The sequence below is a fragment of the Polypterus senegalus genome, chromosome 4 (assembly GCF_016835505.1).
Source record: "Polypterus senegalus isolate Bchr_013 chromosome 4, ASM1683550v1, whole genome shotgun sequence".
Taxonomy (NCBI): domain Eukaryota; kingdom Metazoa; phylum Chordata; class Cladistia; order Polypteriformes; family Polypteridae; genus Polypterus; species Polypterus senegalus.
In genome coordinates this window covers 55,529,182-55,548,472 of record NC_053157.1, presented here as the reverse complement: position 1 = coordinate 55,548,472, position 19,291 = coordinate 55,529,182, and the positions used below count along the sequence as shown (strand labels likewise).

At 38.6% G+C, this 19,291-nt stretch overlaps 1 protein-coding gene across 5 annotated transcripts in view; it reads left to right on the top strand.

Annotated features, from left to right (window-relative positions):
* Nucleotides 1–19,291, top strand: part of LOC120527351 (WD repeat-containing protein 70) — a 345,189-nt gene that overhangs the window by 12,889 nt on the left and 313,009 nt on the right. For all 5 annotated transcript variants that reach the window (XM_039750656.1, XM_039750657.1, XM_039750658.1 and 2 more), the window contains one exon: nucleotides 10,978–11,146. In XM_039750656.1, coding sequence (XP_039606590.1) covers nucleotides 10,978–11,146 — 169 coding nt within the window. The remainder of the gene's footprint in view (nucleotides 1–10,977; nucleotides 11,147–19,291) is intronic.

The following is a 19,291-nucleotide window of genomic DNA, read 5'->3' as shown; positions in this document are numbered from 1 at the left end:
ACACGGTCGAATGCCTTTTCCAAGTCCACAAAACACATGTAGACCGGTCGGGCAAACTCCCATGCACCCTCCAGGACTCTGCTAAGGGTGAAGAGCTGGTCCACTGTTCGCGACCAGGACTAAAACCACACTGTTCCTCCTGAATCCGAGGTTCGACTATCCGACGGACCCTCCTCTCCAGAACCCCCGAATAGACTTTTCCAGGGAGGCTGAGGAGTGTGATCCCTCTATAGTTGGAACACACCCTCCGGTCCCCCTTTTTAAAGAGGGGACCACCACCCCGTCTGCCAATCCAGAGGCACTGTCCCGATGTCCATGCGATGTTGCAGAGGCGTGTCAACCAAGACAGTCCTACAACATCCAGAGCCTTAAGGAACTCGGGTATCTCATCCACCCCGGGCCCTGCCACCAAGGAGTTTTTTGACCACCTCGGTGACTTCAGTCCCAGAGATGGGAGAGCCCACCTCAGAGTCCCCAGGCTCTGCTTCCTCATTGGAAGGCATGTTAGTGGGATTGAGGAGGTCTTGAAGTACTCCTCCCACCGACCCTAGCGTCGAAGTGAGGTCAGCAGCGCACCATCCCCACTATATACGGTGTTGACACTGCACTGCTTCCCCCTCCTGAGACGCCGGACGGTGGACCAGAATCTCCTCGAAGCCGTCCAAAAGTCGTTCTCCATGGCCTCTCCAAACTCCTCCCATGCCCGAGTTTTGCCTCAGCAACAACCGAAGCAGCGTTCGCTTGGCCTGCGGTACCTATCAGCTGCCTCCAGAGACCCACAGGACAAAAAGTCCTATAGGACTCCTTCTTCAGCTTGACGGCATCCCTCACGCGGTGTCCACCAACGGGTTCGGGATTGCCGCCACGACAGGCACCGACCACCTTGCGGCCACAGCTCCGGTCAGCCGCCTCAACAATAGAGGCACGGAACATGGCCCATTGGACTCAATGTCCCCACCTCCCTCGGGACGTGGTTGAAGTTCTGCGGAGGTGGGAGTTGAAGCTACTTCTGACAGGGGACTCTGCCAGCCGTTCCCAGCAGACCCTCACAACACGCTTGGGCCTACCAGGTCTGACCGCATCTTCCCCACCATGAAGCCAACTCACCACCAGGTGGTGATCAGTTGACAGCTCCGCCCCTCTCTTCACCCGAAAGTGTCCAAGACATATGGCGCAAGTCCGGCGACCACCACAAAGTCGATCATCGACCTGAGGCCTAGGGTGTCCTGGTGCCAAGTGCACATATGAACACCCTTATGCTTGAACATGGTGTTCGTTATGGACAATCCGTGACGAGCACAGAAGTCCAATAACAAAACACCGCCGGGTTCAGATCGGGGCCATTCCTCCCAATCACGCCCTTCCAGGTCTCACTGTCATTGCCCACGTGAGCATTGAAGTCTCCCAGCAAAACGAGGGAATCCCAGAAGGTATGCCCTCTAGCAACCCTCCAGAGACTCCAAAAGGGTGGATACTCCAAACTGCTGTTCGCGATACGCACAAACAACAGTCAGGACCCTTCCCCACCCGGCGGAGGGAGGCCACCCTCTCGTCCACCGGGTAAACCCCAATGCACAGGCTCCAGTCGGGGCAATAAGTATGCCCACACCTGCTCGGCGCCTCTCACCGGGGGCAACTCCAGAGTGGTAGAGAGTCCAGCCCCTCTCAAGGAGATTGGTTCCAGAGTCCAAGCTGTGCGTCGAGGTGAGTCCGACTATATCTAGCCGAACCTCTCACCTCGCGCACTAGCTCAGGCTCCTTCCCTTCAGAGAGGTGACATTCCACGCCCCAAGAGCCAGTTTCTGTAGCCGAGGATCAGACCGCCAAGGTCCCGCCGCCACCACCCAACTCACATTGCACCCAACCTCCTTGGCCCCTCCCATAGGTGGTGAGCCCATGGGGAGGAGGACCCACGTTACCTCTTCGGGCTGTGCCCGGCCGAGCCCCATGGGTGCAGGCCCGCCACCAGGCGCCACCATCGAGCCCCACCTCCAGGCCTGGCTCCAGAGGGGGGCCCCGGTGACCCGCGTCCGGGCAAGGGAAAACGTCCGCAGTTTTTATTTTTCATTGGAGGTTTATTGAACCTTTTGCACTTTGAAGGTGCAAAATATTATTTTTTTTTATTGTGACGCGAACAATAATTAAGATCGAGAAACAGAAATCATGAATGTGCTAGGTATCACCCCCCCAAATTCAATACTTTGTAGAGCCACCTTTTCTGCAATAACAGCTACAAGTCTCTTGGGGAATGTCTCTATTAGCTTAGCACATCTGCCAACTGGGATTTTTACCTATTCCTCAAGGCAAAACTATTCCAGCTCTGGAATGTAATTATCGTTATTCAGGTCCTTTATCTGCCTCTCATTCGCATGTGTGTGACACCAGTTACCTTCACTAGAGGTCTGAAGACATATATAGAGCTCAATGTTTATGAAAGGCCAAAAAAATGTTTAGGGACCCATCTCACCCAGGCCACCACCTTTTAATTCTGGTGCCTTCTGGAAAGCATTATAGTTGAGACACACACTTCCCGACTATTGAAAAGCTTCTACCCGAGCACTATTAGAGAATTATATTTTGTTAAATAACTGTTTACTGCATTTAAGTGCTTTTCATCTTATATGTTTCACTGTTGCCCAAGGCATCAATAGGACAAAAGTGCAGCATCTCCGAGACTCATTGCAATCACTGTAAAATGTAACTACTATGCTATTTACTATTTATATTTTTTCACCTTCAATGTGTTATTAGTTTATATTAATGTATGTGTGTATTTTAAAATGCATAGCATATGTTGAATCTGTTGAAGATTCTGTTTTTCTTATTATATTGTATGTACTATTCAGAGGAAACAGTAAAGTTTCGTTGTATAATGACAGTAAAAGGCATGTGATATCATCTACTGTTAAATTCTGTTCTATACTTGTAATTTTTTATTTTTTATACTGTATTGAAGATTTGATCTGATCTGTGTATTGTATTGTATTGACCCCCTTCTTTTTGACACCCACTGCAAGCCCAACCTACCTGGAAAGGGGTCACTTTTTGAAATGCCTTTCCTGAGGGTTCCTCCATTTTTTTCCTGCAAGGATTTTTTTGGGAGTTTTTCCTTGTCATCTTAGAGAGTCAAGGCTGGGGGGCTGTCAAGAGGCTGGGTCTGTTAAAGCCCTCTGTGGCACTTCTTGTGTGATTTTGTGCTATACAAAACTAAATTGTATTGTATTGTGTTCTGTTCTGTTGAGGTATGGATTTTGACTAGGCCATTCCAAGACATTTAAATGTTTCTTTTTAAACCACTCCGGTGTAGCTTTAGCACCATGTTTAGCGTCATTGTCCTGCTGAAAGGTGAACCTTTGTCCAAGTCTCAAATCTCTGGCATACTGAAAGTGTTTTTCCCCATGAATTACCCTGTATTTAGTGCCATTAATTTTCATTCAAATGTGTTCATTTAAATGAAAACATCCCCGCAACATGATCCTGCCACCACCTTGCTTCACTGTGGAAATGGTGTTCTTGGAGTGATGGGAATTGTTGGGTTTCTTATGATGGCCAAAAAGTTCAGTTTTAGTTCCATCTGACCAGAGAACCACATGCTCTTGGGCAAACTCCAAAAATGTTTTTTTTTACTGGCCCCTGTTCCATAAAGCCCTGCTCTGTGGATTGTATGGTTTAAAGTGGCCCTGTGTACAGATACTCCCTTCTCTGTTGTAGATCTTTGCAGCTCCATCGGCGTTATTTTTGGTGTCTTTGTTGTATCTCTGATTAATGCCCTCCTTGCCTGGTCTATGAGTTTTGATGGGTCTCCTTCCCTTATCAGGGTTATAGTGGTGCCATATTCATTCTATCTTCTTAAAATTGATTTAATGATTTAGGGATTTCATGCCCTAATTCTGATCCATACGTCTCCCCAATTTTGTCTAGGTATAGTGCTGCTTGATTTTCATGTTGCTTGCTTAGTGGTGTTGCAAAGTTGGGTGCCTTTCAGAACAGGTCTGTTTATTCAGACATCATATGACAGATCATGTTACACTTTGATTGCATACTGGTGGACACCAATCAACTAATTATGTGACTTTGGTTACATTGGTTAGACTAGATTTTATTTAGGGGTTTCATAGCAAAGGCAATGAATACATATACCAGGCTTATTCAAATGGAAGCCCACAGGCCACATGTGTCCCAGAAGCAACCTCTGAGTGGCCTAGCCCATGGTCCTGCCAGGGTTCCAGACTGCAACTAAAATGGTCGCAGATGGATCCAAAAGTAAGCTTTGGTGATTATCATTTCAACTTAGTTTTCCAGTTGCAAATTAAATCATTGAAACTTTTAATTAATTATATTATAACAGATGCAAAAGGCCATTTTTTTATTGTTAAGCGAATGTGTCGTTAACATATGTGCCGGAACAGGCTCCCTCTGCATATCCCTGAGCCGCATTAAGGCTAATTCGTATTCCGCACTGTGTGCAAGGGAGTTGCTGCGAAAATGATGTCAGACTTGGAAATGTTGGTGGGAAAATATTTCTAAGTATGCGGTGCTGCTGATGGGATGGCTGCACCTAGCCATCTAGAATACTAGAATGACGAACGACGGGCTGAATATGACGTAACCAGTCATCAAAACAAAAGGTAGGCATGCAAAACATTTGAAATTCATCTGTCCATCGTATAGGTCCCCTGTTATCAAGATATCTATGCCCTGTGGAATTCAGATGTCCCTTCTGATTTGGTGTGGCACATTAAGGTGTGATTATCACCAATTTGCATACCATTTCTCTTTTGATTTGATGCATACTCCATGCCGGTCTGTCCTTCAGTAAACATGTACGAGCAGTCACCTATGAGCAATGTGATGAAGTCTGCATTTTAAGAAGGTGCATTACAATCGTTTTACCGAGGTGCTCTGTGATTAACGGGTTAAAATGGTATAAAAAATGCCACTTTGTTAGTTGTTATATATTGTTCTCTTACCAGTAAATTCTTCAACAGGAGTTCATCATGAAAGAAAAATGGAAAGTAAGATTTTGTAAAGAAAAATAATAGTAATAATTATAATTAATAATTCATTACTTGACACCCAAGAACTCTGTACAAACACATTTTAAAGATAAATTATTAAAATAAATGTACCAATCCACTTTCACACCATACATTGTGCCTTGCTCTTAAACATTTACTCAGGTAGCTTTTTTCTGGGGGCTGAGGAAACAATTTCAACAGGAAAAGCTTTGTAGTGGAACTCAAATTTAACATCTGTCATATGAGTGAATAAAGCCCTGTGAATGTAGTAGTTTTAGTTCTATGAAAAAAATGCCTTGCCTGTCATGCAAACCCATTTAAATTGGGGGAGGATCTCATATTTCAAAAGAGAAACAAATGGTACGGCTAATACTGTGCACTTTTTTGACTTTATGCACTTTGATATGTGCCTGTGTCAGATGTGACCAAATGTAAAAGTGAAACAATGAATAAACATTACTTGTTTTTACATTCATTTGTGTTGATTTAAAATTTGTCATAGCCTGTTGCTTAATGGCTGCTGAAAATGTCTGGCCTAGCTAAATTTCTTGGTTTGAAAATCTGGCCAACTGAAATTGTAATTGAATAACACTGAAATTGTAATTGAATAACTCTGACATATGCAGTTACGACTTTTCAGTTTTTACTTATTTATTTATATATACACGTAGAAAGTGTTTTATTTTCATTCCATTCAAACAATTTGGACAATATTGTTAAGTCCATTACATAAAATCTAAATGATCTCAATTTTAATTCCAATTTGTATTGTGACAACAATCACCATGGGGGATGAATACTTTTTGCACTGTAGGTGGCAACTAAAGATAAAGCCAAAAAGTTTTTGAAGCCTCAAAATATTTTTTTGCATGTATTATTCCTCAACCACTTGCTCCAGTCTGCAGCACTGACATTTCAGTCTTTGCTATAAAGTATAAAGCTAATACCTTTGAGAATGCATGTTCCTATTGCAGTCCACAGATGATTAATTTAGCAGTAAGTTCAGTGTACAAACCTTGTCATATCCATCTCATATTGAAATAAGTGAATGGCCAATGTCCTGTGCACACTACAGTAACTAGCTGGCCACAAAGTACAACTGAAGGTTAAGTGCTGTATCATATTTGCTACATGAAATCAATAATAGTAATGATACATTTTATTTATATAGCGCCCCATTTCCTGTGCCTTTCCCATGCTATTTATCAGGCAGTCTAGTAAACATTCTGGCTTAATGAGCCAGCTTGCAATGGGAGTGCTTAAAAAGTGATACAAGATGAAGAAAATTATGTATTACAAATATATTTCACTAATTAAACTTTATACCGTTATGTCATAATGCCTATTATTTTGTCCATATTGCCCACCTGTGATCTGCACATCATTGGACTACTGTTTAAGGAGACCTACATAAATAGCAAATTTCCACAAAAATGCTTAAAAGCCTGAGGCAACTTGTATGGCTAAAACACTGGTCTGCTGTGCTGCATATATGTGAAATTCTGAGAATCTTCATGAAATGCTGTCCAAGTGCTGTGTGTTTCTCTGGCTAAAACAATTACCAGATACTGGTGGTAATAAGAATAATAATAATATAAAAAATGAAAAAAATAACACACTTAAAGAATTACTGTACATTAAAATTTTAAAAAGAATGAATAAATATGTAACCGTTATAAATTAATAAAAGCATATTGAAAGAGAATTCTTCAACTTCCATTTAAAAACAGCCAAGGATTGCAACGTTTGTAAAGACTGTGATAAGTGCAGATCAATGCAGCCAAATGTTTCCCTACTGCCTGCAGGATAACTACAGTAGAACGACAGGATGCAGACCAGAAAGAAACAGTTGTAGTGGATGGAGTAAATAGGTTCCAAAGACATGGGTGCAGTAACCGTAAGGCAGTTGTGTATGAGGTGCAAGATTTTACCTTGGATCCATTCCTTAACGGGCAACCAATGTAATGATAAAAAAAAAACCAAAAAAAACATCAGTCACGTATTTAGGAATACGTTAATTTATAGTAAGTACACGAGCAGTTCTATTTAGGATGTATTGTGACTTCTGAATGGTCTTTTCCGGGAGACCAACAAACGGACAGTTGCCATAGTCCAGACAGGAGTATATAAAAACACTGACCTTTCTCTCTCCATCTTCCATTGACAGAAGTTATTTGAGTTTGATTATATTCCTGAGTTGACAGAAAGATGTCTTAGACACAAAGTTAGTATAACTATGGAAAGTAAGACTGGGGTCAAACTTAACACATAGGCTTGTAACTAAAGAGGAAAAATGCCTCATTATTAGCATAGTTCCCTCACTGTGTTTTTTCACTGTGTTATGCTGCATATTATGAGGAGTCCATCCATTTTCATTATGCTTGCATGGATTTTTGTAGGGTACTTCAGTTTCATCCACCCTGCAAATCCCAAAATGTACATATGAGGTCAGTGTGTGACTTTAAATTAAAGAGTGAATCTGAGTATATTCAAAAGAAGCGCTGGCTGCTAGCTTTGCAATATCCATTGCAGCATGATTGTTTATACCGTCATTTACCATTTGTACTACTAAGTAGGACAGCTCATAAGAGAGCATTTTAAGCAGCTCTTGCGGTATCATATTTTAATTTTTGGGAAAATTTAATTTGGATCCTGTGTATTTATATTTTCAATTCAGTATGACCTTGGGTTGTGGTCTTGGTAAATTTTTGACATTTAATATATTTTCCTGATTATACTTGTTAAGATGTCACTCTTTCATTTATTGTGTCTTGGTTTTTTAAGAGTTTGCTTCATATTAATATCTGAAGTGGAAATTTCACTGAAGTAGCCACTCGTCCTTTTTGGCAGTAATTTAGATCTATGTCTGCTTTATGCTAAGCTGCCTTGTCGGATGCTGCTGGTTTTAAAAAAAGATCTAGCAGGTACAGAATGCTAACTATTGTATGAAAGTGATTGAATAAAGCAGTGTAGGCAGACCATTTCATAACTATGTTTATATAATCTAATATTGAGCTTTGTCCCCTTGTTACAAGAAAACTATAACTGCACAAAAAAATAAACCTATAGGAAAAAATCCTTATGTATCCTAGGAATGAAGGATAGAGTGGCTGAATAAGATTATTCTTTTTAGTGTAAAGAAATGGAAAATTGGAGAAGACATTTATTCTTTTCACACATGCTGTCTATTCTCAGTATTTACTGGTAAATTTGGAGGTCACATAAAAAAAGACATAGTAGGTGTCTTGAAAATGTAGCCTTGCGATTTCCCATTCCTTGTGTGATTCACAGAAATTTATTACTTCAGCTTATATGTGAAAATGTTTTAAAACTGCTGTGTCAGTCACATCATTTGTGTGGTTATTCAGGGAAGTGATGTTATTGTAACAAATTCATACAATGACTTTAAGAAGTCTGTGACCAGGTAGAGCATAATGTTCTTGTTTTATTTTTATTTCTTGATATTTCGTATTATTTATTTGAATAATCACTCGCAATTGAACAGAAAAAAAAAGGATGGAGCTCCTGTGTATCCATCCATGTTCACTTTGACATTAAAGAGTCTTTTTTTCCTTTTGATCAATGTCAAAAAAGCCAAATTAAATCCAGTGTGTTTCAACATTGTATGATAATAAAAAGTGAAATCTTCCAACAAGATGAATAGTTTTTAAAGGCACTGACTACATAATGTAATAACTCTATCAAAGAAGATGTTAAAATATCTTGTTAGCAGCATCCAGTATCCCCCACTTGACACTGTCCGTATCTGTTAATGATGTCTTCTGAATACTAATGACCTGATCTTCTAATTACATCTTTTTTGTAAGTGTAAGCAAGCAGAATCCACTAAATATTTTATTCTCTATTTCACATACAGTACTTGCTTTGGAAATTAAACCTCCATTTAGAACTTTTATTACCGTTTTCCTGAGGTACTTGGAATGATGTGACAGTGAAGTAGTAATCCAAACATGAAACAAAACCTTTCAGACTTTTGTAATGTGTCCACTTAGAAGCTTTGGGAGCTTTACTGTTTTGAAATGGAAATTTCCAAAAAGATTTAAAGTTCTTGTTTCACATTGGAATAGTGTCCTGGTAGTAGTGATTATTACACTCTCAGTTAGATGTAGTAATTTATACTATTACTAAATACAGTACAATTCACCCTGAAAATTTGTGAATTTAACATTTGAAGGTTTCAGTTATTGGCCATGAAAAAATAAATGGAAATATTTTTGGAACTTGCCAAAAGATTGCAGAAACTCGCTGGCTACACCCAAGCCCACAATCAATAAACAACAATGAGAATGATTTGTATCAACATTATGCAAGATATAAATATTAAAGTTACTTAATATTTGTTAGTGTAAGTTCATATGTCACTCTCTCTCATTCTTTCTCACACTTGACTCTACCAGAAATCCATGTAGAGCTCTAGCCATCCTTTTCTGCTCTTGTCTTTCTTGAGCTAGAGTTCATGCTCACTCCTCAATTTCCTTTCTCCCAATTTTTGTTTTCTTCTTTCTTACTTGTCCATACAGCCAACCTCAGCTGATGCTGTGCACTTGCCATGCGCTGTATTGCAGTCTTCTCATTAAGGCAAGTGCATGTGACACACCCCCTCACAGGTAGGGTGTAGTAGGCACTAATTTTTACATTTGCAGGGATCTCCTACTCCTAGCCATTATGAGTGTAAGGGGTGGTTGTACATCTTCAGTCAACAAAGTAAGTGTTAGGATAAATCATATTATCCCTCTTTTGAGTTCAAGAAAAATAAGTATATACAATAAGATAGATAAATAGTGCTTAATTTTCCCCAGGGGGAAGAAAATCAGCTTTTTACAGAAGCTCAATAAATATTAAAATAATTAACAATAACCACTCCTCTTAAATACACACAAAGAATAGGTAAACGTCAGTGATTGTTGGTGTTCTTGATTTAAATAGCTAATGAATAGTTATTCTAATTAGCACTCTGCATAAACCACTGTTGATGTCCAAAATTTACTAGTATTTAGTTAAGTAAAAGAAAATTTTATAACAATGGAATATTTTTACTTTCATTTTCAAAAACAAGTCTGTTGAGACAAATATGTTCAATTATGCAGTGCTGTATTAGAAAGTATCACCTTGGGTACCATCAAATATCTTTTAGAGGTTGTATTGGAAAAAGTAGCAGGCTATAATGATTCAGCAGAGACAATATATAAAAAATGATAATAACTGGAAGATGTAGAGGATGGGAACTGGCCAAAAACAATACCAAAACAAGAACACAAAGTGAAAAAAACAGTGATTAGGCGATTTGTCTGTCAAGCATGGATACTATTGGACTAATGTTGGTGATCTTTATGCCATCGCTCTAATGACAACATAAACAAGTGCATTGTGGCGATTCCTGAGAAAGGTTTCCATGTGAATGAGTGAAAATTAAAACAAAACTGTACATTTGATAGATGCAAGATACACCAGTTTAGAATCATTGATTTTAAAAACTCCATATTTTGATATAGTTAATAATGTAATCATAAAAGATACAATAATTTATACAAATCGTAACAAAGACAAAATCAAATGGACTTTCAAGTCAAAAATGTTGTTTTTTTCAAAAATAATTGCATCTTTGAATAACACTAAGCAAAATCATAGTAAATTTCCTCACAATGAAGAGAATAGTTACAAATCTGAAAATAAAATGATATAAATCAGTAAGTATTTGAGGTAACAATTCCTAGAAAAGCATCATTTCCACTGTTAAAAAGGTTTGAATGTGAACATAAACGTTGTTAAGGAAGAAATGGATACATACTCGTCAAATATTTTCTTGTCAGCTAATTTTGTTGCAACATTCAGTATACTAAATATATTTAGTCACTTGTTGCCCTTTCAGTTTAATTATGTTTTTGCTTCTAACTATTTAAAATTTTGTAATATACTCTCAATTTTTCAAATTTTGCAGTGAAAGTAGTAGTTCTGATGATGAACTCATTGGACCACCACTTCCGACTAAAACATTTATACAAACGTCTGCTGCTGAGGAAGATGAGTTTATTGGACCACCTATTCCTCGCTTTAAGGACAGTGAAGATGATGATGATGATGATGAAGGCAACAATGAAGATGATGATGTAAGTGGATATTTTAATTAGTAGTCTAAATAAGCATTTTACTTTTGTAATATGGAACAGAACAAAGATGTTTTGTTTTATTTGGAGAATGTGCAACACCATGATGGGAAAACAGTTGGGTATGTCTTCTTAAATTTCAAGAAATGTTAAAACTAATGTCTAAAATGGCTTCTGTAGAGTACCTATGAGGTTTCATAAATTAGGTTTACAATAGATTTTATATTGTACTTCAATATGAGGCAAACACTTCAAAGGCTCCTAAATTTACACTAAAAAAGTATTATAATGAGAATGTCTGACTGCTGTCAGTTTTCAGTATGCCTGGATAGAAGCATCATCCTCTTTAATAAAACCCCCTGTGTGCGTCCAGGTGTCCGTATGTGTGTGTCTTCTGGTGAAGTACGCATGCACGGGGCCGCACATGTTCAGTCTCTCCCTGTGTATTCCCTGTGCAGAGAGAGAGAGAGACACACACGCAGGCGTGTGCGCGAGAGAGACACACACACACATACACAGGCGCGAGAGACACACATAGACACACACACACACAGGTGCGCGAGATTTTAATTCTATATTTTAATTAACTATATTTGTGCTTAAAAACTTAACAAAAATGTATATTTACATACAGTTCGTACAGTCTGGAACGGATTAATTGTATTTACATACAAGCCTATGGGGGAAATTACTTCGGTTCACAACCAAATCGGGTTTGGACCAGAGTTTTGGAATGAATTAATGGTCAGGAACCGAGGTTCCGCTGTATTACTGTCAGAGAAAATTGCAGGTATTTTACGGAAATACAAACCAGTATTACTGCGAGAGAAGATTAAACGCACACAATACAGTGACGCATATTACAGCCACATATAAGGTCCCTTGCCATTTAATGTAGACTGTTCCTACTAATGTTTATGCACTACTGTTCTAGCGCCTGTTATTGTAACAGGCTTAATGTCTAGTATTTTAATATAACTTTAGATTAAGTATTTATTATAAGCAGCTGTTAATGGTGTATAAATTTTTGTCACTTTAATTATAAAAATAGTATGACTTTTATCTGTTTTAAATTTACATTGCTTTATATCTTGTTAATTATGCTTGCAATTAGTTTCTATAACATACATTATATCTCAAGATATTACATATCATTTACTTATTTATGGCAATTTACCCTTAAAAACAGGTCACAATTTAGTTTAGGTTCTCATTATGAACCAACTGTTAACAGTCATTTTAATAAATATACTATTAACAATAATAAATTATGGTAAATCGTAAAATTTGAGATTGCCTTTGAAAATACACAGTTGTATGCCAAAATAAGCACTTAACAATTTGTGGAAAGCAGACTTAGAGGGGATTAGAAAGTATCTGGAAACCACAGAGTGGTTTATTATATAATTATACATAATGGCTGGTGATCCAGGCTGAAAACAATTATATTCCTAAAACCAGTAAATCAAAAAAGACAAAGAAAATGTCTGAAGTAGATAAATAAGGGCATTATTAAAAAGGTAAAACTAAAAAATAACTGTACTAGATAATTAAAAAACAGCCAGATAATACTAACTAAGAGGAATACCAGACCAGTGCGCAAGATGACAAAAAAAAAATTGAAAACTCAAAAGAGAAACTGGAAAAAACAAATTGCTAGTGAAGCCAAAACAAACAGAAAGCAGTTGTTTGAGTAGGTACTCCAGTAAAAGGGTGATAAAAGAAAATGTAAAAAACCTCAGGGAGAAAGGGAGAAATCACTGAAAATGAGAAGAAAATAGCAAATAAACTGAACAAATATTTCACCCAAGGATTTGTAAAGGAAGAAACAAATGAAATGTTCCATACAAAAGTAAATCAAGCTCTGAGTTCATAAATATTAAACTAAAACAGTTAAATGTGCTTCAACCCTTTAATACATTAAAGACTAATAAAACCCCTGGGGTCTCAAATAAAATTTGCTTATGATTGGAAACATGTATAAGCCATTTATTACGCAAAAGATGGGTTGGCTTAAAGTTATTGAAAGTTTCAATTATCTGTCCTACGCCGAGTTTTTTGCTGTTGACATTTTAGGGGCAGCAGGATAATGAAGTGAACAGAAAATCATGTTTCCTTTCGCATTTCAATGATGCATCAGACACATTCTGATGTCTGTCTCTCTGTCTGTCTGTCCTATCCTTCCATTAATTTTTCTAAACACAATTGTTCTAAAACTGTAATGGTATAGGGATTGCATAATTTCTGTTTAATGGCCTCTGTAACATAGGCTCCAGTTTTGCACACAAACTCCAAGATGATGGCTGTAGGACGCCTAAATTGTCTTATAAAATCAGCCATCCTCGCAAAAAACAGCACAAATACCATTAGCGATATTTGAATGACAGAAAACATTGTATTTTAAGTTCTTATTTCTTCATATTCTAATCATGGAAAAATAAGCACTTTCTTGTTTAAGAAGTTAGAAAATGTACACATAATGTAACATTCAAGTGCAACTTAGTTAACTGAGTGTTTTCTGTAATTTGTTTGCTTCATCAAAAAGATAGACATCACATTTTTGTTTTTTGAATATTTTGTTACAGGAATATGTTGTGCATATGGTGGAGATTTTTTTAGACTACAACACACACACACTACTATTTAAATGCTCATTGCTCAGTACTGATGATCCATTTGCCGACATGAGTGTCTAACGGGAATGTAAAAGAGGAAAATACTGAATGCAAAATATACAAAATGAAATAATCTTTCTCAAGCTAAATCTAAAACAGTGAACCAATCTGTGATTGAAATTGTAGATAATATATTTTTGTGTTTTAAGGACTGATGATGTGGAATGGAGTCGCCCTGAATAGGATGGATTATAGCATTTTTTTTATCTATCCATCCTCTAAACCCGCTTATTCAGGGCAGGGGACAGCTGGGGCCTGTCCTAGCAAGCAAAGCAATGAGCACAGGCAAGAATAACTCCTGGACAGAGCACCCCGCCCAAAGTAGGGTGTCACATACAAACACATTACTGGACAATGTAACATTGTAAGTTCACTGAAACTGCAAGTCTTTGGGCTGTTGGAGGAAACTGTAACAAACTCTATGGTGGAAACACCCAGGATGTGACCTCCAGAGTCCTTACTACAATGTAGCAGTGGCTTCTGCTACATCACCATGCACCTTATTTATTTATTATTAACATTTTTACATTAACTGTGACCTTACAAACTGAGGAAAAAAATACCTTTTATTTGACACATACTTTAGTAACATAGTCCATCTGCATTAGGGAGCAGGCTTTTGCTACTCCTTAAACTCTAAATATCAATAATACCTCAAATTCACATTCACTCAATTTCATTTCCTTCTTTCTGCCATGGTTTGAAAGTGAAGAGTTCACTTAGGAACATAAATAGATAGATAGATACTTTATTAATCCCAAGGGGAAAATCAAATAATCCAGCAGCAGTATACTGTTACACAAAATAAAAATTAAAGAGTAATAAAAATGCATGTAAAAACAGACAATAACTTTGAATAATGTTAGCATTTACTCCCCCTGGTGGAATTGAAGAGTCTCATAGTGTGGGGGAGGAACGATCTCCTCAGTTTGTCAGTGGAGCAAGACAGTGACAGAAGTCTGTCACTGAAGCTACTCCTCTGCCTGGAGATGACACTGTTAAGTGGATGCAGTGGATTCTTCATGATTGACAGGAGTTTGCTCAGCGCCCGTCGCTCTGCTACAAATGTTAAACTGTCCAGTTTTATTCCTACAATAGAGCCTGCCTTCTTAACAAGTTTGTCCAGGCGTGAGACGTACTACTTTTTATCCTGCCTCCCCAGCACACCACCACGTAGAAGAGGGCACTCGCCACAACCGTCTGGTAGAACATCTGCAGCATCTTATTGCAGATGTTGAAGGACGCCAACCTTCTAAGAAAGTATAGTCGGCTCTGACCTTTCTTACACAGATTATTAGTATTTGCAGTCCAGCCAATTTGTCATCCAGCTGCACTCCCAGGTCTTTATACGTCTGTACCGTTTGCACACAGTCTCCTCTGATGATCACGGGGTCCATGAGGGGCATGGGCCTCCTAAAATTCACCACCAGTTCCTTGGTCTTGCTGGTGTTCAAGTGTAAGTGATTTGAGTCGCACCATTTAACAAAGTCTTTGATTAGCTCCCTGTACTCCTCCTTTTGCCCACTCCTGATGCAGCCCACAATAGCAGTGTCATCAGCGAACTTTTGCACGTGGCAGGACTCCGAATCGTATTAGAAGTCTGATGTATATAGGCTGAACAGGACCGGAGAAAGTACAGTCCCCTGCGGTGCTCCTGTGTTGCTGACCACAATGTCTGACCTGCAGTTCCCAAGATGCACATACTGAGGTCTGTCTATAAGATAGTCCGCGATCCATGCCACCAGGTATGAGTCTACTCCCGTCTCAGTCAGCTTGTCCCTAAGGAGCAAAGGTTGGATGGTGTTGAAGGCGCTAGAGAAGTCTAGAAACATAATTCTTACAGCACCACTGCCTCTGTCCAAGTGGGAGAGGGATCGTAGCATGTAGATGATGGCATCCTCCGCTCCCACCTTCTCCTGGTATGCGAACTGCAGAGGGTCGAGGGCGTGGCGGACCTGTGGCCTCAGGTGGTGAAGCAGCAGCCGCTCCATGGTCTTCATCACATGTGACGTCAGATCAACAGACCGGAAGTCATTCAGCTCACTAGGATGTGATACCTTTGGGACTGGGGTGATACAAGATGTTTTCCAAAGCCTCGGGACTCTCCCCTGTTTCAGGCTCAGGTTGACGATGCGCTGTAGAGGACTCCCCAGTTCCAACGCACAGGCCTTCAGTAGTCGTGGCGATACTCCATCTGGACCCACTGCTTTGCTGGCACAAAGTCTCCTCTGCTCTCTGCTCACCCGTGCTGCTGTAATTGTGGGTGGGGATGTCTCACCTATGCTGGTATCAGCAGAAGGATAGTTGGAGGATGAAATACTCCGAGGTGAGAGTGGGTTTGGGTGGTCAAACCTGTTAAAGAAGTTGTTCATTTGGTTTGCTCTCTCCACGTCTCTCTCGATGGTGGCACCCCGCTTCGAGCTGCAGCCAGTGATGATCTTCATCCCATCCCACACTTCCTTCATGCTGTTATTCTGCAATTTCTGCTCCAGCTTTCTCCTGTACTGCTCCTTCGCCGCCCTGAGCTGGATTCGGAGTTCCTTCTGCACACGCTTGAGCTCATGCTGATCACCACCTTTAAAAGCCCTTGATGTCACTTGTAATCCATGGCTTGTTGTTAGCATAGTAGCGTACTGTTCTTACTGGGACTACAATGTCCATACAGAAGTTGATGTAATCAGTTGTGGAGTCAACAGCCTCTTCAATGTTCTCACTATGTGACCCCAGCAGTATATCCCAGTCTGTAGTTCCCAAGCAGTCTCTCAGAGCCTGCTCTGCCTCAGGGGACCACTTCCTGGATGATTGCGTGGTTGTAGGTAGCACCTTCACTCTTGGTTTGTAGTGAGGCTGAAGCAGAACAAATGGCTAAATTAATAAAGTGATGAGGTTGTGAATATTGAAAATGCAAGTTTTTAAGGCTGTACATGATTACTGTGTGCAGGAGGTGACAGGGAGTGGCTAAAAGCACGTGCATGAGTGCATAGTTCCAAGTTAATTTGAAATTTATAAAGAAACTTCATGTGGGACCTGACACACATATGGTTTTATAATTTGTTTTTTTTTTGTGAGTGTATGTACACTGTTTTTGCCTTTTACACATGAGACCTCAGGACCTGGTGAGATTTTATAATCTGTACTGAAAGAAATGAAAGATGTCATCTCTAAAACCTATTAGGCATATTTGAGCAGTCATTTGAGAAAGACACCTTTGAAAATCATTTAGCAGTTTATATTGACACAACATTTTCATCATCTAAGTAATATGCTGAAGCTATTGAGGCATATATTGTAAGAACTGTTGAATATACTGTAAAGCAAGGGACATTATGCTCAGACTATAATGCACTAGTGAGACCCAACCTGGAGTATCGTGTACAGTTCTGGTCAGCATGCTATGTGAAAGACATAGTAACACTTGAAGCTATGTAGGAGGAGAGCAACCAAGAGCATCCCAGGATAATAATATTATTTATTTATTTCGTTTAACTCCATTGTGCAACATAAGCCAGCTACAAAGCCTTTGTACCTTACTCTGTTACTTGTGAATGCCTTAACTTCCTTACAGGTCTTCCCTTCTTTTCGTGCCTCTCTCTCAGTGTTTATTCAACAGGTCTTTGTCTGCCTCATTCTTGGAAGTTTACCTTTGTGTTTTCTGTGAAGTGCTTTTCTTGTAGGGATTTTGCTTGTTCTTCTGGCATGTCCTATCCAATGCCACTTTCATTCTTCAGTCATTTTTCTGCCTATTGACTGATTGATCAATACCCACAACTCAGCATTGGAAATCACGTTTGGCAGTCGGACACTAAAGGTCAACCAAAGATGTGTGGTTTGAAGATGATTTTGTCCATTATTTCTTACACTTACAGAGTAAAATAGATTTCAACATTACTCTTTGAGATCCTCAGTTATTTTTCCAATTATGTTGATGCGATCTCCATCTCAGTCATATTTGTGCAAAGGCTGCATTGGCCAGAATGACTATTCACCCTTGTACTGAGTTGTAAAGGTGGATGTTTAAGAACCAGGTTTCTGTCGTAACTGATTTATACGGTTATGTGTATGCATGTAAACACACTTGTAGATACTGCTGTTCAAACAGTGGGGAAAAACTTATCTTTGAAGGTTTTAATCACAGATCTGTGAAGAAGGTGGAGCTCTTCTTGAAATAATGATTTATCCCATAAACCCAAGGTTATGTTTTGTTGTTCATCTATCTTGATACAGTATATCTGTTTAGATATATTCTCACATTTGAATGACCTTAAAATTTAGTTTATGGCCCAGAATTGACTGCTGTACATGTAAATCAGAGAATGACTACCTGTCAGCAAAAATGTATCTTTGGTACAAACATGATGCATAAAAAAAAACATGCAAATTTTTCTACTCTGGAAAGTGTTCTTTTTCTTGAGAGGGCTTGTTAGATTTCATTCCTGGTATTATTTTCAGGCATGTACAAAATCTAGGGGTGAGAGTCTATATGACCTTAAACTGAGATCACAATATTTTTCACATTCCTGTTAATATTGTATTACAATATCCAAAAAAAGTAAATAAATAAGCCCTTTAAAGTTAATAACAGTATAAGCTTTGTGAGACACTGTTGCAGCTGAAATATTTTCTTAATTGTATACATGTTATTGTAATGAACCTGATATGTAACAGTATAAACCTGAATCATAAATTTAAAAACTTATAAGTCCTTCAGATGGTATAATATTATAAATAATTTGAACTACACATTTTTAATTATAAAACATACAAAAGATCATATTTTTAAAAATAGTGTTGCTAAATTTAATGAATGCAGAACTGTTCATTCAAAATTTCTACTGAAAAGTGAAGCTTCTTAATTTTTTGTTACTTTGTGTTATAGAACTGCAACTTTTTATTATTTTTTTTTATTTCACTAATATGTTCTTCACACGTTATTTGTTGGAAACATCATCCTATTACCAGTTTCTGGCTTTGGTGCTGCCCTGTGGAATGTGTCCATGTTTTCACAGTAATGAATGCCCTTTCAGAGGGTGAAATTGGGACAAGAATTATCACACATTTTAAATAATTAATTTACTACAACATGCAGCATTGACAAATTTTATTCATATATTTTAAATACAACTATTAGTTTATGAAAATAACTAATTTCTTTTTAAGGCTGGATTGCTTACCATATAACTAATTTATTTTTAAAAGCTAAATATGGAACATAAGCAGAAGCCACAATCTACTTTAATAATAATAATAAATAAAGCAATTCAAATTATGTCCAATGTCGATGTTAGGCTGGCACACAAATTTTGTATACATTTATTCAAATATCTGATGTGAATCGTATTGTTTTATGTTTCTAACCAACATTGTCCTTAGGCAATTTAAATTTAAAAATAGCAATGTGTAGTCTGCATCTGAGACAGCCCGGTCTTTTCCATTTGTTTAGCTTCATCGCTCAGGTGACATTTCTTCTACTCTC